At 35.0% G+C, this 17,537-nt stretch overlaps 1 protein-coding gene across 1 annotated transcript in view; it reads right to left on the bottom strand.

Moving 5' to 3' along the window:
- Positions 1 to 4,772: 4,772 nt before the first annotated feature.
- Positions 4,773 to 17,537, bottom strand: part of BICD1 (BICD cargo adaptor 1) — a 172,782-nt gene continuing 160,017 nt past the window's right edge. Inside the window, exons 10-11 of the mRNA XM_025047378.1 lie at positions 15,922 to 15,997; positions 4,773 to 11,040 (exon numbers count right to left, since the gene is read on the bottom strand). Of these exons, the coding sequence (XP_024903146.1) occupies positions 10,953 to 11,040; positions 15,922 to 15,997 (164 nt within the window). The 3' untranslated portion in view covers positions 4,773 to 10,952. The remainder of the gene's footprint in view (positions 11,041 to 15,921; positions 15,998 to 17,537) is intronic.

Here is a 17,537-nt window from a genome sequence, read left to right as displayed (position 1 = left end):
TTTCACTTTGAGTCTATATTTGTCTTTGGAGCCGAGATGTGTCTCCTGGAGCCAGCAAATGGTTGTGTTGTGTTGTTTTATTCATTCTGCAACTCTGTGCCTTTTTATTGGTGAGTTCAGTCCATTTACATTTAGGGTGATTATTGAAATATGAGGTCTTCTTATAGCCATTTTATCTTTTGCTTTCTGGTAGCTCAGTGTTTCCATTGCTTCTTTGTCCTTGTGTTTCTATTTTCTTTATTTCGGTTTGTTTTTGTGGATTTTGCCTCTGATTCTTCTTGTTTTATATTATATACTTCAGTTCTAAATCTTTGGTGTGTGGTTACCATTACAAATATGTAAAGGATAGTTATATATATACAGTCGTCCATTTTCTTCTGCATGTGCCTTATCTCCATTCCCCTTTGCAAATATGGATCTTGGAATCCTCCCCTTTTCTGTCATTGTCGTCTCAATTTGTCACTATGTATGCTGAATATTCATTACTATCTTGTTATGACAATTCACTTCTTATTATTTAAGCTTATAATGCCCTGTTCTTAGTAAGGGTTGCACTTCTCTGCTTCTATTTGCCTGATAGTCACTTTACTCCTAATTATGTATTGTTTTGTTTTGTTATTTTGTTTTAAATGAGCTGACACCTTTAAGTATTTCCTGTAGTGCAGGCCTCATAGTGGAGAATTTCCTCAATTTTTGTATATTTGGAAAGGTCTTAATTTCTCCTTCATATTGAAAGGAGAGCTTAGCTGGATACGTTATTCTAGGCTGGTAGTTCCTGTCGCTTAATAGTTTGAATGTTTGATTCCATTCCTTTCTGGCTTGTGCTGAAAAGTCTGATGATAATTGAATAAGTTTTCCTTTATATGTTACCATTTTCTTCTCCCTGGCTGCCTTGAAAATTCTATCTTTGTTGTTGATTTTTGATAATTTTAATACAATATGTCTCAGTAAAGGCCTTTTTGGGTTGAGATAATTGGGTGTTCTGTTGACTTCTTAAATTTCAAGCTCCAGCTCATTCCTTAGATTTGGTAAATTTTCGTCATTTGTATGAAAATGCTTTCTAGTCCCTGCTCCTTTTCCTCGTCTTCGATAATGCCCATTATTCTTATGTTTCCTCTCCTGATGGTATCAGCTAGTTCTTGTATTTCTCTTTATTTTTTATTTTTCGGTTTATCTCTTCTTCCTTCTGATTTATTTCTAGATTTCTATCTTTGATATCACTGATCCTTTCCTCCATTTGGTTGAGTCTATTTCCAAGCTTGCTATTTCATTTTTCAACTCTTGCAGTGTGTTTTTCTTTTTAACTCCAGAAGATCTATTCAGTTCTTTTTGAGAATTTCAATCTCCTTGCTCTGCTCATCTAGTTGATTTTTAATTCCTGAAATTGCTGATATGACTTGTTTCAGAACTGAGTTTTTTCAGAAGTATCATCCTGAAGTCTCTGTTATTTAAGCTGCATATTTCTATGTCTGTAAGCTTATTTTCTGGAGATTTTTCTTTCTTTTGAGATGCCTTGTCACTTTGGTTGTTCATGGTGTTTAATGAACTATTTCTCTGCCTGGGCATTGATGGAAGTGTACTCTGCTGTTTTTCCAGAAAGAAGGTTTATTATGTAACGGTATCTCCTTAGCCTGTTGCAAAGAAGGCGGTTTTCTTTTGGGTTCCAGTAGGTGGCATCTAAACCTCTTGGATCCCTGCTTTATATAAAGCCTTAAAAATGCCTTTTTAAAAAAAATTTCTTGTAGATATTTAATCACGCTCTCTACCCTCAGTTTCAGTCCCTGTCAGTGTCAGCAACAGTGTCAGCAGTGTTTGCTCAGATCCCCCTGGGGCTCCACGGTGACTGGTCTTGGAGAATATGGAGGGAGAGGCCTTCTGGATTGGGGGCTGGGGGCTGCACCTCAGCCTCCGTTTTGTAACTGTGGCTGGTAAGAATCAATGTTGTTTTTCTGTGGTCCTGTCCCGCTTCTCTGCTTTCTGCCCTGAAGACTGAGCCCTGCTGCCGGCCGCATGGAGATCAGGGCACTCTCAGGCAGGGTTGTTCAGGGAAGTCACTGCACCTTCTCCCCTCCCTGTCCTGCTACAGAGAGCTCTGGCTGTGAGAGACAGCTTCTTTATTTCTTCCAGTCCATCGCCCGACACCCAGGGTTCTGACCTGTGGTAGCTCTTATGCTCAGATCCCACGCTCAGACATGCTGGTGTGCAGTCTGGGTGTTTTTTCTTGAGTTTTAGGTGTTCAGCTTATTGTTGTTTCAAGGGAAGAGATTTGGGGATGTCTCTCACTCCACCATGTTTCTGCAAAGTCTCCATGAAATTTTTGAGAGCCCGTATTTCTTTATATTTTAATTTTTGAATAGGTACTGTATTTCCATGGTTGAAATAGAAAAACAATATAAAAAGACATTCATTCACCTGTGGAGGAATCTGACCCCTCTCTCCATTCCCTCCCATCAATCCTTTGCTCTCTTACAGATAACCATTTCTATAGGTTTCCACTGTTACTTTATCCAAAAAAGGAAAAAATAATATATATTCTTATTTACATACTGGGTAGCTTAATATAGCATGAGAGCCCATCTTTTCAGTGTCAATGGATTTCAATGAGGTGAATAATTTCTTTCTCCTTTCATTTATTTGGAGAAAAAGATATAAATCACTTATTAATCTTGTGCTAATAGCTCTTTTAAATGATGCAAATCTTCCTGTGACATTTGATGACATTATTAATAATTTAAAACTTCAAAGAAAGTCAAGTTATGAAGGTATCAGTAGGGTTCTTAGTTTTACTTCAATATACAGTAATTATAATGCTTACTGCTGATATTTTGAATTTCTTTTGATTTTTATAATCTTTGTACAACTTGGTACATATGTGAAAGTTTAGAAACTTTGAATCAAAATGTATGGCTGTGTTAGAACACGAGAGTATTGCAAGATTCAAATTTATAACCCTTTGAAGTAATAGTATTTTTTTTTTCCTCCAGAACATAAACACATTATTTTTTCTTCTAAGCACAGAAACTGGAAAATTCATTCTGTTAGAAGTAAAGCCCAGATTTTGCATAGCTACATTCAGTTTTGAGGTCCTGTATCATTATTTCAGCACATTCTGGGCAAGGCTGGCTTCATGACCATGTGGACCTCTGTAGTCACACAGGGTCCTGTGCTTGAGACTCCCTGCTTGGTTTTTAATGCTCTACTGCCACTGTCTTGAAATTCTTAATAAGTTTTGAACAAGGGGGTACACATTTTCATTTTGCACTGGGTCTCACAAATTATGTAGACAGTGGCAACATTTCTTTACTATTTAACAGATGTCATTATATTTATTTGTCTTTGTATTGCTTTCTACATTTAAATATTATAAATTGTTTACTTTTGGCAATGGCCATATTTTTTCCAGTAAGATTTATCTTCCATGACAGTTACATTGTAGATGAATTATTTTCAGTTTCTTCTTAAAGTGTTTGATAGTTGATTTACAAAATCTTTAAGAAGAATTTCATTGTACACTTTAAATCTCCTTCAAATACAATGTAAGCAATCTAATTTTTAGATTGACCAACAGACAATGAAAGGAATAACCATTTTCCCCAGTGAGTTGGAATTTAGCGCCTGTTGATACTGTAGTAGGTGACATAGGTTGTATAAACTGAATTTGAGATGTGTTATAAGAAAAGCTAGATGGCAAGGAACCTACTTTACTGAGTTCCTGCAATGTACTAGTCAATGCACATACAATCAAAACTAAGAAAAGCCCTTCTACAAATTCCCACCAATCCTAGCCTCTTTCTTACCTCCAGTGGTGTTGCAGGAATGGTCCACATTGCCCTCACATATAGTGCTATCCAACTCTCTTGCAAAATTTAGGAATGAGAAGAAACTTTCTTGACACTCTTGGAGGCCGATCCAATTGTTTTAGCTTTTGAATGTAACAAACTATCAGCTTTATTGCATAAGAAAAAATCAAAGATTAAATACACTTCAAAGAAAAACAATAGCTTTCAGAAGAAAAAAAAGAAATTTTAAGGAAAGTTTATGCTATTATTTCCAATGTTGTATTTATACAACAGATAAGCAGGCAACATTAGCTGGGATTGTTGCAGTGCCCATGGTAGATTAATCTGATTCATTATAACGACTATTATATTGGAGGTTTTAACTCATTAGAATCTCATAGAAGTCTATATTCTGTCTGGTTCTCTGCTTTCCCTGCCTCTTGAAATAAAATCAAGTCAAAGTAGATGACCCAAAAGTCGCTGATTTGCTACAACACACAACACATATTTGAAGAGGGAGCTAATATATTAAGCTTTCCCAAGGTTTTCAGACTCTGCAGTTCCTTCATATTAGAGAACAAAGAATTATCTCTGAAAATAAGGCATACAAACTTCATCTTTCTTTCATTAAAATCATGTTTTTTTCATCATCAAAATCATGTTTCCCTTTTTTAGAACAGGCATTTCTTTCATGCTGATACATTTCTAATCTAATTCCTCTAATTGTATCCTCCTGCCAAAATAACCTCTTAAAAAGATTACAAGGAGGGGAGATGATAAATGGAGAAAATGTGAAAGTCGATACATATTTCTTAATAATGTGTAGAAATATCAAAGCAGAGCATTCAGTTGTTAGTTCAAATAAGTGTTCACTTTAAATAAATATATAAATCATGTAGAAATTCATAAACTATGTTCTTTCCTAGGTACAAACCAAAATGACATACAGAAAAATTGCTCAAACTGGTAAAAAAAAAAAAAAAGTAGCATAAATGAAATGAACAAAAGGTAACCAGTTTATTTACTGGGAAGAGTTATGCATTACACCATATTCAGTTGGTAACATAAACCAAGATAAGAATTTAATATATTGGTTTCAGTTACTTTCTTAGCACTGGAGTACCTTTTCCAACCATTGAGTGCATGATCAGGTAACACAAATGCAAGCACGTAGATGGATTCTCCCATGAGACAGTCACTTAGGAATGTCCACAAAAAAAATAATAATTTTTAAAGGACAAGCAATAATAAATTCATAAGGATTTTTTTTTAATTTAAAATAAATGCACGTCTTTGAGAACATGTTTCCTTTGAAATTTGAATTTTTAAAAAATAATTAGCCGCAAAAGAGTTTCTTAGGTCTTTAAGTCATGTTTTCATATGGTATTATCATTAGGTGGAAATGCTTCACATAATTTAACCCCCAAAAGCATAACAAAATTGCAATGAAATATAGGAATAGCAGAATCTTTACAATGATAATCATACAGTGTACAAATTGAGGTTGGACACTCATTACACAAATATTAATACTTGGAAGAAATGCAGTATCAGATTTATGTATGGTTCATCACATGTGCATAATCATGCAAATGAAAACACTGAGTAGATTACAAAAATGTCATAAAAGATTTTCAAAGAATTATTTAATCGACTCTAACAGTCAAACCATTGAGCTTAAAAATTTTGTGGCAATAATGTTAAAATCATTTACTTCCTCTTAAGATTTGGTACACAATCATACTATGAATCCAAACAACAAAATGCTTCATTCTGTATCTCCATGTATCTCCATTATTATCAAATAATGATTTGTCAACAAAATGACATTTCTCTTTATAGTTCTCTGATCTTTATTTTAAAACTACTTTTTAAAAAGAAAAACATAGTCACGCTAAAATGCATCGAATTTTCTTCTCAGTGTTTTCATTAGAGAACCATAATGATCAGAGAATTCTGAAAGAAAAAAAGTTAAAATGTGTTCTCAACCAATGTTATAGAGCAATTAAATTCCGATCACAGAAATTATCTGGCTCAACGGTTTATCTAAACATTACTTTAAATAAGACAAATTTTAAATAACTCCAGAGGAAGGGTATAAAAATACACTGAGGATTAGAGCCATGCATTTCAATATGGAAAGGAGATCAGATATAGGTACCAATCTCCTTACATTCCTAATGGAGAAATCACAGGAAAATAAGACTTCTATAGTGTTCATATTATGAATATGGGAAAGCTTACATGATGCGAAATATCTCATGCAAACATTTTACACAGCATTCTTTTATGCACTCACACCCTTACACTAAAGGCAGTTAATTGCTGCTCTTCTTCACAAGTAGGGTATTATTTCTGGAAAACCCTCAATTGAAGAACTTATTTTAATAATAAATATCCATTTCTGTGATATTTTGAGGACGGAGAGATGTCTAAATGAAATCTTTCAGATGTTATTATAACAGAATCAGACTATAAATGCAATATACCAGGGTCAGTGGCAGTTAGCATTTAAATAAAGATAAATTTAATTACAGACACAACTCATCTGAGAGCATTATTACAGACAATGGAAAAGATCACTCGGGAGGCTAGGTTGGTCTTGTATGTCCATAGAAATTGATTTTAAGGTAAAAATTATGCCAATAATAGCACTGATCATACTACCTATCACACCTCCAGTTCAACAGTTTTTTGAAGAATTATGTTCCATTTATGTGAAAACATTCTTGTAAATTTTGCAATCTTAAATACAAGCACTATTTTCAAACCACTCTGGTTTATAAACAAACAAAAAGTCGGAGGGCAAATTTTTAAAATTGTAAACCTTATCCTAAGAGCTCCTTTTGAATCTAATCCTACTTTATATCTACAATATTAATGCATTTGCGGCATCCTTCGGTTGAAACCAGTAGTTGCTTACCAGAAATCAGTTTCCCCTGATGTGTCTTTCTGAGAGACAGATTATGTCTTTTGGCTGATTGATTAGAACAATTATACATTAAGCTTGCCATTCTAAACCTCGTATAAAATATATTTTATTTCTTTTTCATCGTTTGTAATTACCACTCGAGAATTACTGATTTTATTTAATGCAGAATACCAGGAAATGTTCACATTTATAGTTTTCTTGATCAATGATGCTTCATGCTTGTTTAAAACAGAACGACTTAAGATGTTCCAGAATATTTTCCAGAGCAAGGAAAAAGGAAATAATTTATTGATGATTCTTTTAAGAAAACAAGGTTTGAGAGGCATTTACCCCTCTATGGGATTGCATACCTCCTATTTCTAAAGTATTCTTGAAGCTGTTGGTTTCTCTCTCACTGCTTGGACTCTGACAATTGAGGCTTTTTATATTAAATTACTACAATCTGGACAGCTTCAAAGATATTATGAAATGCAGCTGCAAGAAAAAAATACCCAAAATCATGTTTGCTTTTTACCAAATATTTTGGAAAAATTAAGATTGCTATCTTATTTTCAAGGAATAAAATATTTTATGAGTAATAAAATATTTTAGTCAAAATATTTTATGACTAAACAAAATAACTTCATCTTTAAACTTAAAATAAAGGAATCATTGGATTATGAAATTCTAGAATGATAATACATTATCGTATCTTGCCACTTAATCCTTACTAGACGACCGATAACATTTAATTAAAAAATCAAATCTTCCTTATAATTATCAATTTCGATGATTAATTTTCCACTGCTAAGAATCTGTTTTCTAGAAATTAGTATAAATTCTTCACACTGAAGACTTTGTTTTTCTTATTCGGGTTTTAGTGCTGATATCTATAGCTGGCACTAACCGTTTATTAAATTTTCTTCAGATCACTAGTGTACCTTTTTCCTTAGGCTAAAGTATAATCTTTCTAAATAGGTCTTTTCTTATTTAATAACTTTATTTTCTTGAAGTTATCCAAATCCCTCTTATCAAGACAAAACTGAATACATGAAAGGGATGTGATGAATCAGGAGCCTGGAAAGTTTAATCTGAGGGCCCTGTGTGCCCCTGCGCACTCAGGCCAAAAACAGTGTAACGCTCCTTTTTATTTTATGTTCTAATGAAGAAAAATCCTCAGTAAGAAAGAGCACTTCTGCATGCTAATCTTTTCAGTTTGGTAATTGTGCTTACTTTTTAAAAACAACCTGGTAACCTTGCTAACCAGTCTTTCTAGTTACTTTTAATCTTTGCCCACTGTTTGCAATAATTAGCCAGGGTTTTATTGTGTTTCCGCAGTCCTTTCCACCCGCCTATTCGTCTTCGGCTGGTCTTACTGAGGTTTGTTCTTTTTGATTTTCACTAGTTCTTCAATTTTTCAGTTTCCTTTTGAATCCTCATGTTTCTCTACAGGCATTGATGTTATCAATGCTACACATATTCATTCATTTTAAATGCCTATAAATATAGATATGGCTCCATTTAAATTCTACTAAATGATGCCACAGTGTAAATGCATGGAATTCTCTCTCATTGCTGAGGGACTATTATCTAATTATGTGCTGAAAATTAGACATTTATTTTCAAGTTTCTATATCTTCTTGTCAAAGCTTTGCTAAAATTAAAGTTTTTATAGAATTGGTATTTCTAAATGAAGATTTCCCACTCTGCTAACATAAAGGAACTGAAATAAAATTCATATATAATAGAGTTCAAAAACTTTATATTGGAAGAAATAAATGTGTTCTCTGTGACTCGGCCTTTCATCAGGTCACAAATACAGAGTAAGGGAGCAAAAATGCAGTACTGTGCTGTCAGTAAGCATTACTGCCCTATAGTTACACAGAGACAAACTTACTGCTGAATTCCCTGTACTGCCAACAAAATTGATGAGGCAATAGAGGAAGATGTTCTGAGGTACTTTTTTAAAAGGCGTATTTTTCCCTCAGGTACAGTAAGTTTTCATTAAAAATCAACTTTGCATCTATGCTACTTCTCAGGTCCAAACACATGATGCCTGAAGAAGAAATAACAAAAATATAAAGGAAGGGAGGGAGGAAAAGAAGGAGGGAAGGAAGGAAGGAAGGAAGGAAGGAAGGAAGGAAGGAAGGAAGGAAGGAAAAAATAAAGCAGAAGTGTGTGTGTGTGGTGGAGAGTAGTGTCCTTTAACTGAACTCTAATATAATCCACACTGTCTCATTAATATTGGTACTAGGCAGATACAACACCAATAAAATTAAGATATTTAGAAACAGCAAGGCAATGCAGATAGGAAAGGACAGAAGGTTAGGCAGTTGTGACCAAGATTTTATGAAGATTTGTTTCTGTACTTTAACCTGAATCCCTATTTAAGGTGAAGATCTCCAAGTATTCTAAGTTGCATAATAAATGACACTGTTGAAAATAGCACTCATATATGAAACTCAACACCTCTTGGTTGCTTTGGTAATAGTGAACACTAAACTAATAGGTGTATGACTGATGAAAGCTCCTGCACTGTGCTTTATGACTTTACTGACTGGCTGCCATCTTTGATGAACCGTTTCTTAATGTCCCTCCCTCTTCCACTCAATAAGCTCGGTGGCTCTAACTAGATCTCCGCTGTTAGAGCCCTGCATTGTTAACTTTCTTTTGTGTGAACAGTGAGGATTCTTTTTGTTTTAAAGAGAAGTTACAGATATTGTTACATGAAAAGGTCAAACTGTTATGGTTTTAAATAAGTTAAGGCTACCTGGCTAAACAAGGAATCAAGACTAGGAGCAATTGTGTGGGCAGCACTTGATAGTTAAGGAGCTCAAGAGTGTTAGACCTTTCAGCTCAATTAGCTGTTTTCCTTGTTTGTCAGATTATGAGCAAAAGAAATTTTGCTATGAAAATCCACTGCCTTAAATCAAGTCGAAAAAGTTACCCAGCAGAATAAGTAAATTAACTAGGAATATGTATTAATCTCAATATGTATAATGATTGTAGGCACCTGAGTGTTTGTCAAAAGTAGACAATGAGCTAAAGTTTATTACTATTGTTTTTTTGGCAAGGAAGATTCATTATGAAAAAAACAACAACAAAACACATTTTTAATCAAAATTTGAACACTTTCTGGGTAAATTCATTAACTGAAGGCTAACTTACATCTATCTATCTATCTATATATCTATCTATCTATCTTTCTATCTATCTATTTTTTCCATTTATACTTGGTACCTTTTAGCAGGAAAGACTCATAATAGGACCCTGAATTTGGGAGAAGTAAAAACAAAGTTCTGGTCAGTAAATAAACACACCATTTTTCCCTTCATGTTATTTAGCGTTCTTTAACGTTATCACACACACACACACACACACACACACACACACACTCACTCACTCACAAGGGAGCAGCACCAGTGCATCTACTTGTCTGCAATTTTTAAAAATTAAAGATGCCGTCAAAAGTTGAATAAGTCAATGACTCATAACATAGTCTCTTTCTTAGATTTACTTAATGTCCAGTGAAGAATTCTAGTAAAAAAGAAAAAACCCCAGCAGTTTATGAGCTATTGATTAGAAAATAAGTGCATAAACAATGTAAGTGTAGCAGCAAAATCGTTATTGTTAACATTCTGATGCACCTCATTTATCATTTTGTGCAAGAAAAATGACCGTCTGGCCAATTCCAGGTTTCGAACTAAATTAAAACTCATAATTAATTGAGCAAATTATGCTTATTTAAAAATAAATGAATTAAGTTCACCTCTCACAGAAATGAATTTTGTAGACATAAATCATATGGCAAATAAAATACAAAATAAATATCAATGATGAAAAAATATTGGAATCAACTTCTATAGCCAAATGTGAAATATGAAGAAAGATGATTTTACGGTCTATGTATTTTACATTGTCTTAGGTCTCTCTTATGCTATCGAGGTAAAGCCAGACATTTGAGATACATGTGTCCTGTTTTGTTTTGTTTTGTTTACAGGAACTGCAGTCATTTAACAGAACTGTAGCCATTGGATTGCAGAAGTTTATCTGTGACTTAGAGAAATCAAAAAACATTTTATCACATTGGAGTCTGTGTGTTGTGTTATTCTTCTCAACTTCCTTTCGTCTTCCAAAATGATGGGCACTAATTCCATCATACATCTAACAACTGAGAAGAAAACACCCGCTGGATTGTGGGCAGTATCCTGGGTGTGGCTACGAAATGTTCACCCCAGATATTCGTCGACAGGAGATGAAGACTAGGGGTACGGAGGCTTGGAGAGACAGTGGAGAGGGGAGCACTGCGAGCTGGAATGTGGCTGCTCGTCAGGGAGAGCTCTGTCAGGACTGAAAATGAGAAACAAGCATGTCAGCAAGAAACGCATTTATAAGGGGCCAGGTATACGTGTAGGGTTAGACAGACACATTATTTTCACAGAAATTAAAAAAACCAAACAGACAGAAATTTCGCATGGAAAATGATTTGAATCTAAAGCATGCCAATTCTCTCCCCTGAGCATGCTTTGAAAAGGAAAAAAAAAATTAAAAAAAAGAAAAAGAAAGCATGCCAAGACAACTGCAGCTTTTCAAAATCATGAACAAAACGGAAAAGTAAGACCTGTTAGGGAATGACATGTAAACTCTTCCTTGGGATTGCTTTTTTCAATTTTTGCACACCGTCTCCTTCCCTTAGGTGTCTGGGTTAGTTGTGAGGTTTCTTTAGATCAATTCTTCTCAAACTTTAATGTGTATATCAACTGCCTGGGATGCTTGGTAAAATGCAGATTCTGGTTCCATAGATCTGAGGTGGGCCCTGAGAATCTGCATTTCTAACAAGCTCCTGGTGCTGGACCAAGGCTTTAAGATTCTAAATCAGTTCTCTGATGTGAATTCAATTTGCCAAGGGAATCCTAATATGCTTTAGCTTGGTAGTTTAAATAAGACTAAAGAGTTAAGACATATTCTATTAAGTAGACCTCTGAGAGCCTCTGGTTTAAATAAACACAAAACACTCAGGCTCATCAATGTGGTGAAGAATAAGAAAGCAAACTTATTGAATTTCCTAAGGTAAAATTGCAAATCCCAGTTAGGTTCAGACCTTTTGAAATCTAACGGGAGAGAAATCCCACTACGTGGATTTTTGTTTTATTGAAAGAGACTGGTGTTTTCCTAAAACTCTGCTTTCCACCCTTATATCATGAATTCGGTACTACAGAATTCATTTCTGCCATAGGTAGTGTTTGAGAAAACTATTCAAAGTTTATTATTATTATTTATTTATATAAACATAGTTTTATGGGTTTTTTTGGTTTTTTTTTTTTGGCTAATATTACCATTGAACTCATTTAAAATTAGCATTAAAATTTTAATCTTTGGTACTGAAATTATCTTTTGTGTATATCTCTTGAATTTTGATACAAAATCATAATTATGTAAAATATCGATCTGCTTGAGGTCTCTCTTCCTAAAGTCTTTGAACTGCTATAAATTTAGTTTAAAAGGAGACATGCTCTTCTGTACTAGTTAGAACAACCAGTGATAAAAATTTTTCCTATCTCTTTTTAAAACATGGTAGGTAAACATGAGAGACCTGGAGCATTAACAAAAGGACCGAGAAAATACTGCATGGCAAGATTCTTCCTCTACCCTCCAGACAGGGTCAGATGGCCCAGGAAACAGCAGCAGACAGACCTTCCCACAGACTCGACAGGGTTTCTTCCCATTAAATATTCATAATCTAGAATCAGTTTCTTTTCAGGGGATTAAGCATGTTATTCAACATAAGTTATGGCAAGTAGCATAAGAAGAATCAGTTTTTGAAGATTGCGTGTAGTTCAATACTCTTATTGATAAAGGAAGACAAGGAGCAACAGCTGAAACACAGGCTGGGGTTCACTTGGCCCAATATCTTGACATGATACATTCATGATAATTAAAAGTTTTTTCAAGGTGAGGGGATTAAAAAGTACCAATTGGCAGCTACAAAATCGTTAGGGAAATGTTAATTACAGCATAGGGAATATAACCAGTAGTACTGTAATAATTAAGTATGGTGTCAAGTGGGTTAGACTTATCGGGGGGATCACTTCGTAGGTTCTATAAATGTCTAACCACTATGTGTTGTACTTGAAACCAATATAATATTTAATGTCAACTGTAATTGAAAAATAATTTTTTTCCATTATTTCAGATTCCTTACATGAAATGAGAGTATAAATATTTTATATTATAGTATTACTTTTAAAATTTGCATAAAATGCAATCACACTGTATATTATATGAGAGAAGCATATTTCTGGCTTACAGATTAAGAAATTATTTCTCGAATGTAAATATTTGATATGTTTTAATCATTTCAGATATAGGATGAATTCAGTTTCAGCTCTGATTCCTAAATATCTTTAAGAGCTCTTTTATCATTCAACCTATACCATTCAAGAGCTTACTTTATGTAGGTAAAACCATGTTGTGAACAGTAGGCCTAGGAACTATTACTAAGATATAAAATGGGTATATATTCAGAATGTTTTTCCCCCTAAGCAAGCAAGTTGTTGAGGAGAAGTGCTAAATACCAAACCTCTCTCTATATTTAAATATTACATCCAAGGCTGCAACACTTTGGGCATCTGTTTCACATCATTTCCATTATCTATAAACAACTTACTCTACAATAGAATTGGTCTGTAAAAAGTACATACGAGTTTATATTTTTAAATATGAGAAAATGTTTTTATTCAAAACCATACACCTAAAAAGTTATTTGAATATATGTATAAACTGTAGGAAGTAAAACCATTTTTAAAGTGAAAAACAGAGGTAGAACACCTGATATGAAATCACTCAACATTCTTAGCACGTTTTGTTTCTTGTTAAACAAACATTCCTTTTTGATTCAGGGGTAAAGTGCCAACATGGGTTATTTAAATAATCTTCTGACTTTGCTCCTCACAGCATAACTAAAGGGTGGGGTGTCGCGTGTTTGCTGGTGGTTAGAATGGGTGCCAGAGTCATTGAGCTCAGTTGCTTTCAGGATGGGTAACCGTGGACAAGTCATGTTACCTCCTCAAACCTTGGTTTCCTCATTTTAAAATGGCTGTAATAACTGTGCTTACCTTATGGGTGTTGTGATGACTAACAAGGGTAAAGAATTTAAGTTGTATACGATAAGAATTCAAAGTTTGGCTATGTGTTAACTTTTCTGCCAGAAGGAAGTGAAAAGGGCAAGGAGGACGTTAAAATCAATCCATCTGGTAGCGGGCATGGGTGGGAAGGAAGCCACTCATAAGCCCGGTGAACTCTGAAGAGGACAGCCTTTTCAGCTCTGCATGCATTTTATCATTTCTCTGTGCGGACCACAAGGGGGGACCGTAGAAACCTGTTCTGGACCATGCTATATTCACGTGGGTGGAAACCAGAAACAGTTGTAATTCATTAAATTGCTTTTCCTTAAAGTAAATCATCCATATGGAGGTAGCAAGCAATCTAAAATCCGTTTTTTCAGAAGATATGAAACTGGGGCAGGTAACTGTTTTGTCAAACTGGTTCTCCGATAAAAGAAAGGTGAAATGAAGTTAAAAATATTCTCCACCAGCCTTTCCACTCTTTGCCCAAGCAAATGAGAAAGGCTACAAAGGAGCCGGTGGGTCTTTGTCCTGAGGAAAGGTTAATAGCCATCACAGGTATCAAGAGCACACGATGGGGCCAGGTCTGTGCCTCACTCCCTGTCTTACTTTGTAAGTGAAAAAAATGCAATTTCAGGCAGCAAAAGCAACTTTCTAAGATTACACAACTGGTAGGTGTTAGAGGTGGAATTCAAACCCAAGCAGTCTGACTCCTGAGCTCCTTCACTCATTCCTGGAAACAACAGTTCTGAACACCTGTCATGTGCCTGTCGCCATCCCAGGCCCTGGGTGGGAAGAGGGGTGTTTGATGGAGAACAGATTACAGGTTAAGAGTCCACGTTCTTCACCACTACACACATAGAATCCCAATGAGATGGGTTTGAACACTTATAATTATTATATTTAATTACTTATATAATTGAAATTACTCTATAGCTGGCTCCTGTTATAAAATGGCATTTGTATGTTTTTAAAGAACTTTCCCAAAGTAAAAACCCTGTTGCTGGAAGTGATGGAAATGGCAGGCTGAGACATTGATCGGGGGACACTGGCTTGGGGCCTATTTAATCATGTACTTTTCCTGCTAACTCACTGTCCCACACAGACAGCTGGCTATATAACAGCCTCAGAGACCAAGTCACGCGGGGGCTTTGGCTGCTGCTGTGTTTCTGGGCAGCATTGTGGCTCCACAGCTCTCCGGCTAACCCATGACCCCATGCAGTCTACTACTGACATCCATTCCTCAGACACACATGGAAATATGTTTGGGCCTGCCCCTACTCAAAAGAAGTCCTTGCCCTGGTAGGAGAACAACAGATACATTAAAATGAGGAAAGAACGATAAGCAGATATAAAAGCCACACCAGATTTTAAAACTTGGGATCATCAGAAGCCAGTTAACTGGATATGAAGTATTACAGGAAGAAGATGATGGGGTGCTCTGACACTCACCCAGGATGGAGAGTGATTTCATAATGGATTTGCAAAGCTTTCACTGGAATATAAATTGTCAGCAAACTTTCTAGTTTAGTGTCCAGGAAGTATGCAAACCTGTCTTTAAAATTTTTCCAGTTACTTTCACCCAGAGGGCTCTATCACTGCATATATTCTTTTTCTGAATGCCAATTATAAATTTTTCCCCACCTTTCAATTTCAGTTTTAATGAGGGTCATTGAATAGACAGAAAACAGAAACACTTTCATAAAGTTGTCTTGGAATAGACATAAGATGTGCTTTATATCCTTCCTGATTGTTTGCCTGAGAATGATATTCTAAGGACAAAATACAAACAACTGAAAACATAAGCCAAACATCCTAACAATTCCAGGTTTTCTATTTTGGAAGGTAATGAAACACTGAACTAATCCAAATATTTACTACACCAGTGAGTAAACCTTTAGTCTGCCCAATAGCGGCCAGGAAAATAAACTCTTAACTCTCTTGGAATTTCACAGAGCACATATGGACCTCAAGTATCCAATGTGTGTTTGTGTCACCCATCTTTCAAATAAAATGTAGCAAATACAGTTATGTTTGGAAAGGAGAGATTGGGGTCTATGGATCTGACATGCATCTGGGTGCAGAGGGAAAAGACGTCTAAATTTACCTGACAGTAGGGCAGTCTTGCCTCCCGTCTAGTTGTGAGCACTGTGGCGGTACGGAGGCAGCAGGCTGCTGACAATCTATAAGAAACTGATAAATTAGACATGTATACAAAGAGACGACAGAGCATTATGTTAGTAATGGTAACTAAAGCAGTTGCCTGAGAGATTTAGTGAGGAATGTACATTCACACAAAACATCTGAATTAAACCTTTCTCCCCCCACCAAATCATGCCAATAGAAAAGATAAGACTTCTTTTCTCAAATACAGTATTAAAAAATTAGTGACAAAATTAGTAGTGAGATTTCTCAAGTATATTAGGACATACGTGGCCATTCATATTTGGTACTTCGATACATCTAAAAATAAAGTGTCTATTAATATAATCAAAAATCTTCAAGTCCTGAACTGGAACATGATGATAGTTACTTGCTTAGCACTTAGATCTGCTATTCTAAAGTGGAATATATTCACTAACTGACTTTGTCAAGACACACAGCCATATCATCAGTCCCATAGGAGCACACTGAGAAAAGCATGCAATATAATCTTTTCCATGATTGATAAAAGGATTTTGGAGAAGGAAATCATCTTTACAGTTTTCTGAAAATAGATTTTATTTATCAAAAGCAAGAATTGATAGCAGAAATCTTAGAATGTTTATTATACAGTAATTGTTAGTAATTTGGACTGATGGAGAAAGCTAACCCAAATGGGAAATCTACTTTTGTTTTATTTTTGGCCATTTTAAAGTCACATAATATAACTCACACTAGGTTGACAAAGTGCTACCTAGTAAAAGTCTATGCTTTAGCTGATCAGTTATGTTAATCATCTATGCCAAGAAAGACCATGTGCTGGGTGTTCTAAAATAATCAGAGAACAGTCTGTTTACTGGTACCAGGCTGACCATTCTAGAATCACCAGGGAGGCTGGTTATAATGCATGGATTATATTTCTGCGAAAAGATTTTGCAAAAAAGTTAAAATTAGAGTTAGACTTAAAAATTCAATTATTCTTAAATACTTGCAGCATATGCTCTTGCTAACTGCTTAGCCTAAGTATATGCTTATTAGCATACCTCTTTCACTATACGTTATGTAGATAATATTTAAGCCAAATTGTCACAAATTCTGGATTTACAGCCTTGAATTAATGAGGCTATAGTTTTTGTTGAAGAGTAATTTATCAATTATTGCTTATTAATAGGAAGAAGATCTGATCCTCATTTAGTATCTGGTATTCAGATTACACATTCAGTAAAGGTCCTTCAAATGTAACAAATATTTCTTTTTTCGTAGCTGTGGGGAATTTTTTTCTTTAATTGTTTGTTTTTCCACTTTGCAGCATGATTAGCTCATTGATTTCCTTTTGTAGAAACTCAGAGTCTTAAAGGATGAATTCTTTTATGCTCCTTTTTTCTTTGCCAATAGTTTTCCTACCTAGGTGGTAATTTTGGAATATCTTAGACTAATTTAGGTAACGATTTTGATAAGGCCATGAGACATGCAGTTCTGTTTAAGTTAACCAGGTGTGTGCTGCCCTCCTATGGTGTATTTGGGTAAATGCAATGGATGCAAATGAACATGAACTGTTGGAAAATCATCTGGAATCTGACT

The sequence above is a fragment of the Pteropus alecto genome, unplaced genomic scaffold (genome assembly GCF_000325575.1).
Source record: "Pteropus alecto unplaced genomic scaffold, ASM32557v1 scaffold103, whole genome shotgun sequence".
NCBI lineage: Eukaryota > Metazoa > Chordata > Mammalia > Chiroptera > Pteropodidae > Pteropus > Pteropus alecto.
This window is presented reverse-complemented; position numbering and strand designations above follow the sequence as displayed.